The 13,573-nt window shown below is 42.6% G+C and overlaps 1 protein-coding gene across 2 annotated transcripts in view; it reads right to left on the bottom strand.

The window, feature by feature from the left end:
- DAPK2 (death associated protein kinase 2) overlaps window positions 1-13,573 on the bottom strand; it is a 90,134-nt gene that overhangs the window by 25,232 nt on the left and 51,329 nt on the right. For both annotated transcript variants that reach the window (XM_088446624.1, XM_088446635.1), the window contains exons 4-7: window positions 7,169-7,307; window positions 5,577-5,706; window positions 2,630-2,678; window positions 2,506-2,532 (exon numbers count right to left, since the gene is read on the bottom strand). In XM_088446624.1, coding sequence (XP_088302750.1) covers window positions 2,506-2,532; window positions 2,630-2,678; window positions 5,577-5,706; window positions 7,169-7,307 — 345 coding nt within the window. The remainder of the gene's footprint in view (window positions 1-2,505; window positions 2,533-2,629; window positions 2,679-5,576; window positions 5,707-7,168; window positions 7,308-13,573) is intronic.

The raw sequence follows: 13,573 nt of genomic DNA on the forward strand, positions 1-13,573 counted from the left end.
CAGGTGTGGGCTATTCCCTCATTATTTCATTATCAATTAAGCAGGTAAAAGGTCTCGAGTTGATTCTAGGTGTGACATTTGCATTTGGATTCAGTTGCTGTCAACTCTCAATATGAGATCCAAACAGTTGTCACTATCAGTGAAGCAAGCCATCATTAGGCTGAAAAATCAAAACAAACCCATCAGAGAGATAGCAAAAACATTAGGTGTGGCCAAATCAACTGTTTGGAACATTCTTAAAAAGAAAGAACGCACCGGAGAGCTCAGCAACACCAAAAGACCCGGAAGACCACGGAAAACAACTGTGGTGGATGACAAAATAATTATTTCCCTGGTGAAGAAAAACCCCTTCACAACAGTTGGCCAAATCAAGAACACTCTCCAGGAGGTAGATGTATATGTGTCAAAGTCAACAATCAAGAGAAGACTTCACAAGAGTGAATATAGAGGGTTCACCACAAGATGCAAACCATTGGTGAGCCACAAAAACAGGAAGACCAGATTAGAGTTTGCCAAACAACATCTAAAATAGCCATTACAGTTCTGGAACAACATCCTATTGACAGATGAGACAAAGATCAACTTGTACCAGAGTGATGGGAAGAGAAGAGAAGAAAAGGTACTGCTCATGATCCAAAACATACCACCTCATCAGTGAAGCATGGTGGTGGTAGTGTCATGGCGTGGGCATGTATGGCTGCCAATGGAACTGGTTCCCTTGTATTTATTGATGATGTGACTGCTGACAAAAGCAGCAGAATGAATTCTGAAGTGTTTCGGGCAATATTATATGCTCATATTCAGTCAAATGCTTCAGAACTCATTGGACAGCGCTTCACAGTGCAGATGGACAATGACCCGAAGCATACTGCAAAAGCAACCAAAGAGTTTTTAAGGCTAAAAAGTGGAATGTTATGCAATGGCCAAGTCAATCCCCTGACCTGAATCCGATTGAGCATGCATTTCACTTGATGAAGACAAAACTGAAGGGAAAATGCCCCAAGAACAAGCAGGAACTGAAGACATTTGCAGTAGAGGCCTGGCAGAGCATCACCAGGGATGAAACCCAGCGTCTGGTGATGTATATGCGTTCCAGACTTCAGGCTGTAATTGTCTGCAAAGGATTTGCAACAAAGTATTAAAAAGTGAAAGTTAGATTTAGGATTGTTTAGTTTGTCCCATTACTTTTGGCCCCTTAAAAAGTGGGAGGCACATATAGAAACCGATGTAATTCCTACACCGTTCACCTGATTTGGATATAATTACCCTCAAATTAAATCTGAAAGTCTACAGTTAAATCACATCTTGTTTGTTTCATTTCAAAGCCATTGTGGTGGTGAATAGAGGACAAAATATGAAAATTCTGTCAATGTCCCAATATTTATGGACCTGACTGTATATATACATACTCCATTTTAAATGAGGATAATATGTCAGATTTTTCTCTCTGTTCTATTTGGTTTACTGTTCTATATGGAGTTTGAGTTGTGGAATCTATAGAGAAGAACACCTGCAAGTGATTTATGTGACAAGCCATTACTGCATTCCACACTAGTGAGAGTACCCAGTCATCCTGTATCTGGAGGTGTGCTGATGGGCCTGTATACTATTCACAAGAAATTGGAGTGAAAAGGATTCCAAACCAAAAGAACATTCCTTACAGGTCATTCTCGGACATAATTAATGTATGTTGGTTAAAAATGTCAACTTTATTAGGTAAAAATTAACTATACAGTGATTTAAAATAATGTTGCTCAGTTGACAGAGATATTATCTATATGCTATAATATAGCTGTGAGTATGTCTGTAATTTTGACAATATACTGTACCGTATAAATATGCTTTTACTAATGTGAATAATAAAGCCCTATCTCAGATAAATGTGTAATTCATTAGTTTGTGTTGTATGATATTGTGGAAACAATACTCACTATATTGCTGACAAGTGGAATGTGCTTAAACTAGATATTGGAGTCAAGTAGAATAGGCTCTGTTAATGAGTAGCATAGTGTTTCCTTGTTCAAATAGCCAATTGATACAATAGAACAGTTGTATCTCAGACAATATTAAATATTATTAGTTATTTGTATCTCTAAATTGATTGCTAAAGCAAGTTATTGAATATTATCTAGGAATAATGAATTTCCGCTTTTTGCATCCCAAAACTACCTCAGTTGGTCTCATTATTGGATGTTCCTCTTCATTATAATCTAGCTACAATGTTTTTAGTTCATTAGAAGGCATTCCCTGATTTGTGAGGAGTGGCAGAGTTTTTTATACTGGCAGATTATTCCATCTCAGAGGTGGTATACTTCATTGAGATATTAATTGAAAAGCATAAGTGTGTCAGACCCACTACCCAAGGTCAATGTCCTGTGTGGCCTACAGTATGTCAGTCCTGTCCCTTCAGATTGTGACCCTGTATCTTGGGAACTCAAACTTCTATACAATAAATGTGTGTAGAATATAATGAAAAGAAGAATCAAAGTAAAAATGGATACTCACAATATGTAGGTAATTACGCCAATGCTCCTAAAACAGAGAAATGTGTTGCTGATATTATTATACAATTCATTTTAGACAGGCATCAAGGTGGTCAGCCAATGGCTTCTTCTATGTGAGAACTCACCACATATCTACAGGCAGTCCAAGTGGTTCATAATTCACTATTTCAGGAGCTGAAACATTAATTATTCCTAATTAGACACATACAACACATGCTACTAATTGCATGAATGCAGAATTGCTACAATTTATACTAGTGTTCAGCTGAGCTGAGCTGATGCAAATATGTTCCTCACATCCCCTCCTGGTGGCACACACAGCATTATATCATGGCTTCTGAATCTAATTTTAGCTTACTTTGTTATATTGTAAATACTGCTCTTCAATAATTTATTAACTTATAGAGTAAACATCATAAAATGGATATATAGAAGGTAAATATTCTCTCTAATGTACAGAAAATGTAGATGTGTTTTCAGATATTAAACAAATCCTTAGAAACTAGGGCCCTCATTCAGAGCCTCTCGTTCGTTCTGACCGATGTTCGCACATCTGCGCATGCGTACGGACTTTAATACGCATGCGCGAACCAGTCAGTGCGGCCGAAAATCATTTGTTCGCTATATAGCGAATGCCTGCTATTTTGAGTAACAGAAGGAGGCGTATGTGGGTGGTAACAGGGGAAGGTGCTTGAAAACGGGGGTGTGGAATTCTAACGCAGGCTTGCTTAAAGGTCAAAACGGGCGTTTTAAGGGAGTGCATAATTAATACAGCAGCGTCATGGACCACGTCACTTGTTTTTTTTTTAATCAGAACTGCTCGCAAAATAGCGGTTGAAAAAACCAGCCACAAGAATAGCGAGCAGTTCATACGCTGTTCGATGTACTCGATTAATCTAATAAATAGCGGACATGACGTATGGTGCGAGCGGCAAGGGGGCGTATTTTTCAAAATTACAACCGCAACTAGCTCGTTCAGACTTACAGGCGTGAACAGACCGCAATTAGCGAACGGTTCATTTGAATAGCCACCCCTTGTTTTAGACCGAACGACCGCAAATAGTGAGCGGCTCTGAATGAGGGCCTAGGTGCTTACACATTAAAGGCAGTTGGCAGCTATGTAAATTACAGGGGATACAGTCAAAATGGCGACGTCCAGTAAGCCGCCTGACTAAATCCCAGCGTCTAAACACCAATGTGGGACTAAAGACAGGCGTCGAAATCCCGATGCCCATCTACATCCCGACGTCGTAATCTAGACAGACGGCTTCCCGAACGAAGGTAAGCCAGGCAGTATTAGCGCTTAGCCGCAGGGGGGGGGGGGGGGGATAGGTTTAGGGACCCCCGGGGGTACTCTCAGGCACCACCCCGGGAGTGTTAGGTTTAGAGTGCGGGGAGGGGGGGGTTAGGTTTAGGCACCACCGGGGGGAGGTTAGGGTAGGCACCACTAATTTAGGGTTAGGGGGGAGAGGGGCTGGGTTAGGGTACTTACCAGCCCCAGTCGGGATCTTCAGAGTTCGGGCTTGCAGCATCGGGATTAAGTCAGACGGCTTCCCGGCCATCAGCATTTCATACCCAACCCAAATTACAGCATCTCTATAGCTAAAGACTTGTTTATTGCTGGTATGGTAGAGCACATCATCTTATCTCCTCTGCACTATGTGGTAATCTTGTTGGAAATGATGCGTGTGCAGGTGTTGATATTGCAGAATTATATAGGCACACAAAAGCGTCAGGACTGTATTATTCATAAAGCTGACTAGGCTGAAGCCCAAGAGCCCCTGCAGGCCTAAGGACCACCAAGGAGAGAATGCAAGGCACACTTGTAATAAGCTGAGGTCTGTTTTGAGACAATGGAGGGGGGGAGACACAGCAGACCAATAGCACACTAGCGTCAGGGTTGTTACACATCCATGAGTGGACAGGTCACCGCCACCATCACAGCTGCTGTCACTGCCGCTATCTGAAGTTCTCTCTCCTCCAGACCTCAGCACACACAGGGACAGGAGATTCCGCAGGACTTTGGTTGGATTTCGGCCGCCCACTAGAGAACCACCACCGAATGCAGAGCAAGGATATGCCAGTATAGGGTGCAGCCAACTGGATTGAAGATCTGGAGTGCACACAACAGGATGGACGCTGCAGCCTACTGGTAAGTGCATAGTGCTGGACACCGCAACAACACACACACAAGGACTTCCAAAACCCTGACAACCACCTTCAGGGTGAGGTAGACGTATGGTGTGCATACCATACGGGATGAGGCCCCTGAGCAAAAATCATCTTACACATCCCATTCCCAGTGTGTGACTACACTGGGTACACTGTGACTGTCAGCAGCTTCCGATTGGTAGCGCTACCTACAAATCACACACAGAACTGGCAGCCCCAGTGGGAGGTGTTTTCTCCCCCTGGGTCTGCCAGTCCGGACTGCAATTAGAAGAGTCACTTCTAGTGGAAGTCGCTGCTCTGCCTTTCGGGCAGCCCTTCACGGCTTTTAGGGGCTGCAGCCGAAGCAGTCCCTAGACTGGCAGTTCCATTGTGCAGGCACCGGGACCAGGCCGACTGGACTAGCAACAGTGGCAGCCCCCCTCATGCAAGAGGGTAGGAGCCATTGCTGCTCCCAACTGCCCCGATTGTGGCAGGATAGTCGTGAACTGATAAAGTTTTAAAAAGTTGACTATAAGGAGGGAAAACGACAAATAATGTAAGGGGAATAAATTAGGAACGAAAATATAGTGTTATGGATTGTTTGAGGAAGGGGGGCCCGAGTCAGTTTATTGCTTAGGGCCTCATAAGGTCTAAATCCACCTCTGGATCTAGGCATGCTCCCGTTCCCCTGACTGACAGGTAAGTACCCTTCTGGTAAAATCTGCTGGATATGCCAGAAGTGTAGGCATCTATGCAATAAAAAAATGCAACTTTTTACACCAGCAGATCCTTCAACTGACCATAAAAATTGACTAATTTTCACTAAAAAACAGGCATAAGTTCACAATAGGAGCATTTTTTGTACAATTGAAAATAACCCTTAGTATTAATTAATGCCACAAAGAGGATACTCTTACATACCTACAAATTCTGGTGTACCAAAAATATTCTTAAACTCCACCCCATCTTCAATTTTGTGTGCCAGGCCAAAGTCAATCAGCTTTATGTGAGGTACGGCAATTGTTTTATCCAGCAGCATAATGTTTTCTGGCTGAGAAACAAAAATAATTATGAAATTATAGCAATATTAATGTAATTTGAATTATTATTATTATATGTTATCAAGAATCATTTTAATCCCTAGCTCAGCTGACGGCTTAATATAGATCTATGTTCCAATACTGTAAGTGGGTCCTTTATGACTACGGAATTTAATTTTTGAGGGTTGAAATCTGTACTCTACAGCCCATATACTATGAAATGTGATTGTACCAGGTTTACTTTGTCTTACTAAAGTCTACCAAACTTGTTATATAGTATACATATATAAATGTTAAAAGGCAAACTTAAAAGGTAGAGGTCGTAGAACAATTGATTTTCTTTAAAATAACTGCGTTAAAATAACCAAGTAAAGAATGATTGAAATTTAATTTATCTGATTTATTTATTACATAATACCCATATATGAATTAGATGTATATAAAGTATGCTACCAAAAAAAAAAATCTATCTGTAATGTAATATATAGATTATGAAAAGTATTTTAACTAAAGTTACTTAGTAGTAATTAGTCTGTTCAGGATATGTGACTTCGGGTTTTTTTTTTTACTAAGTGTCGGGTTGTAAAACCCAACACTTTTGTTTGTGTTCATGCCCGATATTTAAAAGGGCAGTGATTTTACTAGCTGTGTCTTGATAGTAAAAGCACTGTCCTTTTAAATATCGGGCATGAACGAGATATTTAGTAGTAAATAAACTCTTTAATCTTAATTAAGTAGTGAATATATTTTGCTAATAATGTGTACTAAATAAGTAAACATGAAAGTCACTTATTATTCACTTATGTCAGTGGTTCTTAAACTCGGTCCTCAGGACCCCACACGGTTTACGTTTTCCAGATCAGCACAGCAGGTGCACAGGTGGATTCATTACTCACTGACACAAGTGGAGATAATTATTTATCTTGTGATTCTGTGAGGAGACCTTGAAAACATGCACTGTTTGGGGTCCTGAGGACAGAGTTTGAGAACCTGTGACTTATGTTAAACAGAATCAAAACCTCAACTATTTAATGGCCTGATTCAGCAGCATACACAAATGCGATTACACACACACTCTGCTTCCAGGTTCGGCGTTCCAGCACTTACTGTGCATGTACGGCCGTTGGCTGCACACGTGTCAGTGGGGACAGACTGAGACCCGGTAAAATCTGCAATATAGTAGCCCACAGGCTACAATGGGTTAGTGGCCGGGGCCAAGCCACAGAATGCTTCAAATTCTGGAGTTTTGTAGCTTAGCATCCCCCATAGAAGCCTATGAATTCTGCTTTTGCGGTCAGAGAAGGTGGAACAGCAGCAGATCTCAGAGATATCTGCTTTGGCTCCTACTTCTTAAATCCTGTGGATCCTTAATATTTCTGAGTCCCCCCCAAAACAGGTGTTTTAGGGAGATAGCCCACAAATATTTCCACTATATGATATGTAGCGGTTTATGGTATTTAAGACTTTTCTCACCTTTAAGTCAAAGTGTGCAATCTTGTGGGTGTGCAGGTAATTAACTCCTTCCAGGATCTGCTTGATGAACCTAGTAGCCTCTTCTTCACTTAATGACTCTTTCTGCGCCAGGAAATCAAAAAGTTCTCCTCCTGACACCCTAACCAGATGGAAGACAAAAGCCACTTGTTGAACCTCATTTACAAAGCGCACTGAATGCACACTGCAATATGCCTTGGTTTTCACATGTGTGTCTAGATGGCCCACACATCACACTACAAGTTGCTCTCCTACTGTCCGTACTGCAAATTAGACAGGTGCAGAGGGTATTGTGAAGATGCAAAAAGCAGCCGAGACATGCAGTTGTGTGGGATTACAGGCTGGGGTGATATCGTTATGAAGAGGAACACAAGCTTGTATATAATGATTTTTAAGGATTCACAGGATTGCATGTAATGGTTTTGAGGCAGCACAGTCAGTGCCCAAGTTATAGTCTGACCATGCAACTGCCCTGGAGGTGGCTGACTGTAAGAGGTGCCAACATTACTCAATAATACATCTTTATATTCAACTTAAATTTTGCTTCCATGTAACAATCGAAATGATAAAATTACAGTATGTTCCATGGTTACTTAGTATATTAATGTCTCCCATTCTGTGATGTCAGTACATTTTATCTCACCTCTTCCCATTCTATGATGTCAGTACACTTTATCTGAGCTCCTCCCATTCTATGATGTCAGTATGTTTTATCTGAGCTCCTCCCATTCTATGATGTCAGTACACTTTATCTGAGCTCCTCCCATTCTATGATGTCAGTATGTTTTATCTGAGCTCCTCCCTTCCTGTGATGTCAGTACACTTTATCTGAGCTCCTCCCATTCTATGATGTCAGTGTGTTTTATCTGAGCTCCTCCCATTCTATGATGTCAGTATGTTTTATCTGAGCTCCTCCCTTCCTGTGATGTCAGTACACTATCTGAGCTCCTCCCATCCTATGATGTCAGTACACTTTATCTGAGCTCCTCCCATTCTATGTCAGTACATTTTATCTGAGCTCCTCCCATTCTATGATGTCAGTACACTTTATCTGAGCTCCTCCCATTCTATGTCAGTACATTTTATCTCATCTCCTCCCATTCTATGATGTCAGTACACTTTATCTGAGCTCCTCCCATTCTATGTCAGTACACATTATCTGAGCTCCTCCCATTCTATGATGTCAGTACATTTTATCTCAGCTCCTCCCATTCTATGATGTCAGTACATTTTATCTCATCTCCTCCCATTCTATGATGTCAGTACACTTTATCTGAGCTCCTCCCTTCCTGTGATGTCAGTAAAAGAAGTCAGGCACAAGAGCTACATCTTTATTTGCATAACATAAAAGGATTTGATGTCAACATGACCCAACATGTTGTGTATACATCAGTGAATTTGAGTCTGGTTCAAAGTAGTGTTTGGACACTGTTCACTTGGGTATAGATTTCCAAGCAGCAACAATTCATGTGATTGTGCTGATTTACATTTTGGTATGTGTGTTGGACGCTACCACAGGCTATGAATAATATACTGCTCCTTTGGGCTGCACTATAGTTGGCATTTAGAGCAAACACTTGATAATTACAGCTGTGTCCTCATGCATTCTTGCTGAAGTCGTGCCAAACAGCCCCTCTTGGCGTGCCAGATCCTGTGCGATTCTGCTAGCGTTGGGCGCCTTTTTTACCCGAAAATGCTTCTTAGTCGCAATGCGATGCACCAGCAGACTATGCTGATTCATTTGTTATGAGACACTTGTATATCTATGTGCGAATGAGTCTCTGAATCTATATACAAAGTGCTACGATGCAGCGGCCGTGGCAGTTTTCCACGCCAAATTCCTTTGTGCTTCATTTAGCGCACACAGATATACAAGTGTCACATATCAAATTAATCAGCAGAGTCTCCTGGTGAGTCCTAATACAACTGAGATATTTTCAAGCAAAAAAGATGCAAAAAAGACACCACTCGTGCCAGGCATCTCACGCCATATAGCGAATTCAAACTAGATGTATGAGGACACATCTGTATAGTGAGGTATAATACTTTCAGCTGCATATGGGCCTGATTCAGAGATGGGTGCAATACCAATGTTTACGCAGTTGAGTGATTATCGGTAATCTGTGCATGTGTCTGAGTCGCACTGCGCATGTGTCAAGTTTAATCGACAGTGCTGCGCGCAGTGAGAATTTATTCACAAAGTGATTGACAGATAGACACAGTCTGTAGGCGGTAACACGGAGGTGACGACTCAAATGCTGGTGTTTTGCAGCCGTTTTTCGGAGGCATGTCTCTGCCTGCGACTGCGATCCCATATGCAGTGAAAATGGCTTCAGGCATCTCAGTTCCCGCTGCCATTCAGTGCAACCATAGGGTTACTTAGAAGTCCGATAATCAGCTGATCTGTGACCTAGCTGCGTCTTTGTATGCAGTCGCTTGGTTTTGTATGAGGACACATCTGTACATTACACAGCTGTTGTATTCTGTCTCTAAAGTGAACGTGTAACATATTACATTTGCATACAAGACTGAACAAGATAAGCAAAAGGCAGCACACTGGAATGTACTCAAGATACAGACCAGTATACTTATGGCTCATAGCTATATACATATTGGGGAGAAGTAGCAAAGTGTAGTGTATTATAACATTTGAAGAACCTCCTTCATTTGGACGCGGTTTCCAAACACATGTTATCTTTGTGTCTGGCATTTACATCTAATGTTTGGTGGTTTTAAAATTGCTTGTAATTTAAAACAAACAGCATGCAAGGACATGCGAAAATCATTGCTCCTAAGGGAACCTTTTGAGATATGCCTGCTTTTTAAAATGTATCTTTGTACATCCCAGATGTCTGCTGTACGGAGCTGTGATTCCCAATATTATCTCCCATCCTGCCCACTTCACCAGGATGTGGGAGATTCACCCACTTTTCCGGGGGTGTGGGGACTACCCGAAAGATCGTGAGTCTTCTGAACCTTGTAGCATACTTTTTTTTTCTCTTCCCGGGAGAAGCCCAGGTAAGGGAAGCAGGAGGGTGGCGACGGGGGCGAGGCCTGGCGATTTGCATAATTAAGCCCCACCCCCTACACGGAGACCCGCGATCACCGCAGAAATGCTCCCCGTTCTGCCCACTTCACTAGGAAGTGGGCAGAAATGCAGGAGAAATGCCTACCCTTTCCGGGGTGCGGGGGTTTACCAGAAAAATCGGGAGCCTCCCACGAATTCCGGGAGGGTTGGCATGTATGCCTTGCAGGTAGGTACTGGTAGATTTGCTGTAAATCAGCTACTTTTGTATAGGCATCATACTCAAAACGCATGTCATTTGCACAGTCTTGCCAATATCAACCATGCCTACAAATGTCCATCTTTTTTATACCACTTTACGTGCATTACTACTCATGGCAGCTTGATACATAACACTTTTTCTATAAATGCCATGTTACGATACTGGAATTTGCTATTTGTTGTCACCTGATATGTGTGTTTGACGATGCTAAATTGCACTGTTTGAAAAATGGCAGAAACAAATAGCTGGTAAATTGCTCCCACACATTGGGGCTGATTCTGATTTGTGAGCAAAGCAAAAAAGAGCAAGTAACTTTGTCAGGGCCGTAACTAGGGGTGTGCGACCGGTGTCGCCTCACAGAAAGCAGGGGGTGGCACCGCTGCCATCCAACGGCGCTTGCTTCTGGCTAGCAGGGTGCTTGGAATGGCTCCTCCCTGCAGTCTGTGCAGCCGATCAGGGCGTCCTTAGGACTCTACTGCACTTCTCAAATGCTGCCGGCTCCGCCCCATCTGCATGACATAATGGCGTCATGCGCGCAATGCCATGGCATCGGGCTCTCAGGGGGTGGGCTGGCACAGGTGAATCTGTTATGGAACTGAACTTTGTACCTGGGCAAAACCATGCTGCACTGCAGGTGGGGCATATTTAAGATGTGCAGAGAGATTTAGATGTGAGAAGAGCGTGTCCACCCAATTATAAACTGCAGTATAAAAATAAAGCTGTCCAGCATTTGTGGGCTACATGCAAAAAAATTAAATAAAAGATTTGCAACCCTTGCATTACAACATTTCCAGATGCAAAGGTACTTGCTGGTGTTTTTTCTTTGCATCTCAGAATCTGCCCCATTGTGTTTAATAATTGAATACATTTGTTTTTTAAACTATGGAATATGAGCTTTGTAGCTCTACAGCTGTTTATGAACTATAATTCCCAGCCTGCTCGGACAGCATCAGGGCCAAATTAACAATGGAGTGGGCGGAGCTCCAGCTCCAGGCATTTGCATAAAAATAAACCCATAATCATAAGTATTAAAAGTGTTTTTCTAGTTTTCTCACAAAATTATGGAATTTTTCTATTTGTATGTATTTAGTGAGAAATTGAGACTGATTGTGTTGGGGGGTGTACACACCAAGGTGGCTCTGGCAATACCCACACAGTGCTGGTCACGGCTCCTACCCTTATAAGTATTGAACATTTTCAGCCCAAGGCACTTAAACCGGCCCTGGACAGCAATGGCATCATGAGGGGAATGTGGTGGGTGCGGGACGCATCCGGGTGTCACCCTCGGAGTGGGTGACACCAAACTGCCAGCTCCTTTGCAGTGACAAGAGCCAAGTGCTGCAGTGTGACATTCTCCTGCAGCACCTGGCTCCTGTCATAGAAGAGGAGCCAGCAGTGCTGATAGCCCAATCTCCGGGGGCAGCCCAGCATCTCTGGCAATGATGGGCTGCCCCTGGAGTGAAGTCATCAGGATCGCCCATGAGCACATGCCCCCTTTTCGGACGTGGGTGCGCAGGGATAGCCAGAGCCTGTCACGCCTCTGCTGGGCAGTAGTGTCACCGTATTGTATACCGGCACTGCAATCTGACAGCACATAGAAAGCTAGTAAAAAAATTAAAAACACAGCAGTTGCCTATCTGATATCATCTATTTTATAAATGTATTGTTGAACAGTCCATAGGTCACTGATGACTGCAGTAGTACAATATGAGGTTATTGAGTGTTCATTCGTCACAGTTAATATAACAGCATGACAAGAGCTAGGGGAAGTGAACAGCCTGCAATATCCGTCTGATGAACCACAGACCGATATAGTGCTGCTGCTAAGATCATTCACTTCTCATTCACTGGCTCATCTCTACAGCAAAAAAAAAAACAATCAGCTTATGCATTGTCCCATAGTGTTCATAGACACTCCAGCTGGGTACATTACATCATTTGAATAACATAAGTAAAGGACCAAAGTAATTACGTAATGATATTACTAATAGTAATAATATGTGGTCATATCAGAAATGGACACAGAAAGAACAAGCGTAACCTTAAAAACAAACAGAATACTATTTTCTAAATAGGTTACTACAACTGCATTTTAAGAGAAGGTAAAGTCAAGTGCAGTGAGGTCAATAGCTGGGGAGGCACACATGGAGATGAGTCTGATAGCTGGGAGTCTGTCTCACCCCCTACTCACTGTAACTCTCCCTTCGATGTCCATTAATTCTCCTACCTGCATCACTGTGTCTTCTCTTGCTGCTGAGCACGGATCTCTAAACACTGCAGTGCACTTCCTGGTCACATGACACATCCAAGGTATCAATTAGTGCTCAAGGCACACCCCCCATAAAGGCATGCCTTTATTAGCTCTCTTTCTGTGCAGCTTACTGCCCATGGTGTGGCCCCACCCTCAGCTCTGTAAGCAGGATATGACTATACAGAAGCGAGGCTGAGCTGTTTCTGCCTCATCTATCATCTCCCTGCAGTCCCAGGGAGCTCTACAAAGCTGGCGAGTGTTAACTATATTGTTAAATCATTACAATAAACAAAGAAGAAGTTTATAAGTTATAAATATTTTCCTTGCATTATTATAATAATTTTTTTATCAAATCTCAGGAGTATGACAGGGGAGGCTCTGCCTACCCTGATTGCACGTCCATTATATTGATATTATTGAATATATTAATTCTATTTATAGTTTCGTACATTGGAAGAACAATGGACCTCATTCAGAGTTGGTCGTTGCGGCGGCAGGGTCGTACGCCACCGATGTTCGCTAAACTGCGCATGCGTAAAGTAGCTGCTACGATCAGAAATTTCTCTCTCCTTGAACACAGCCAGGTCGGTAGTTTGAGTGACAGAATGAGGCGTTTGTGGGTGGTAACAGGGGAAGGTGCTTGAAAACGGGAGAGTGGAGATCCGAACGCAGGCGTGCCTAATTATGCGAACGGCGTTTTATGGGAGTGCATAATTAACAAAGTAGTGTCATGGCACACGTGACATGGGTGGTTTGTACACTGACCTGATCATAGTGCTTAAGAGAGGGTATGGTCAACCTCAAGCTCTACGACCAGTTCCGATGGTCTCGATTAATCCTTATATGGCC

This window comes from Taudactylus pleione, unplaced genomic scaffold (assembly GCF_031769625.1).
Source record: "Taudactylus pleione unplaced genomic scaffold, aTauple2 ptg000019l, whole genome shotgun sequence".
Lineage (NCBI taxonomy): Eukaryota > Metazoa > Chordata > Amphibia > Anura > Myobatrachidae > Taudactylus > Taudactylus pleione.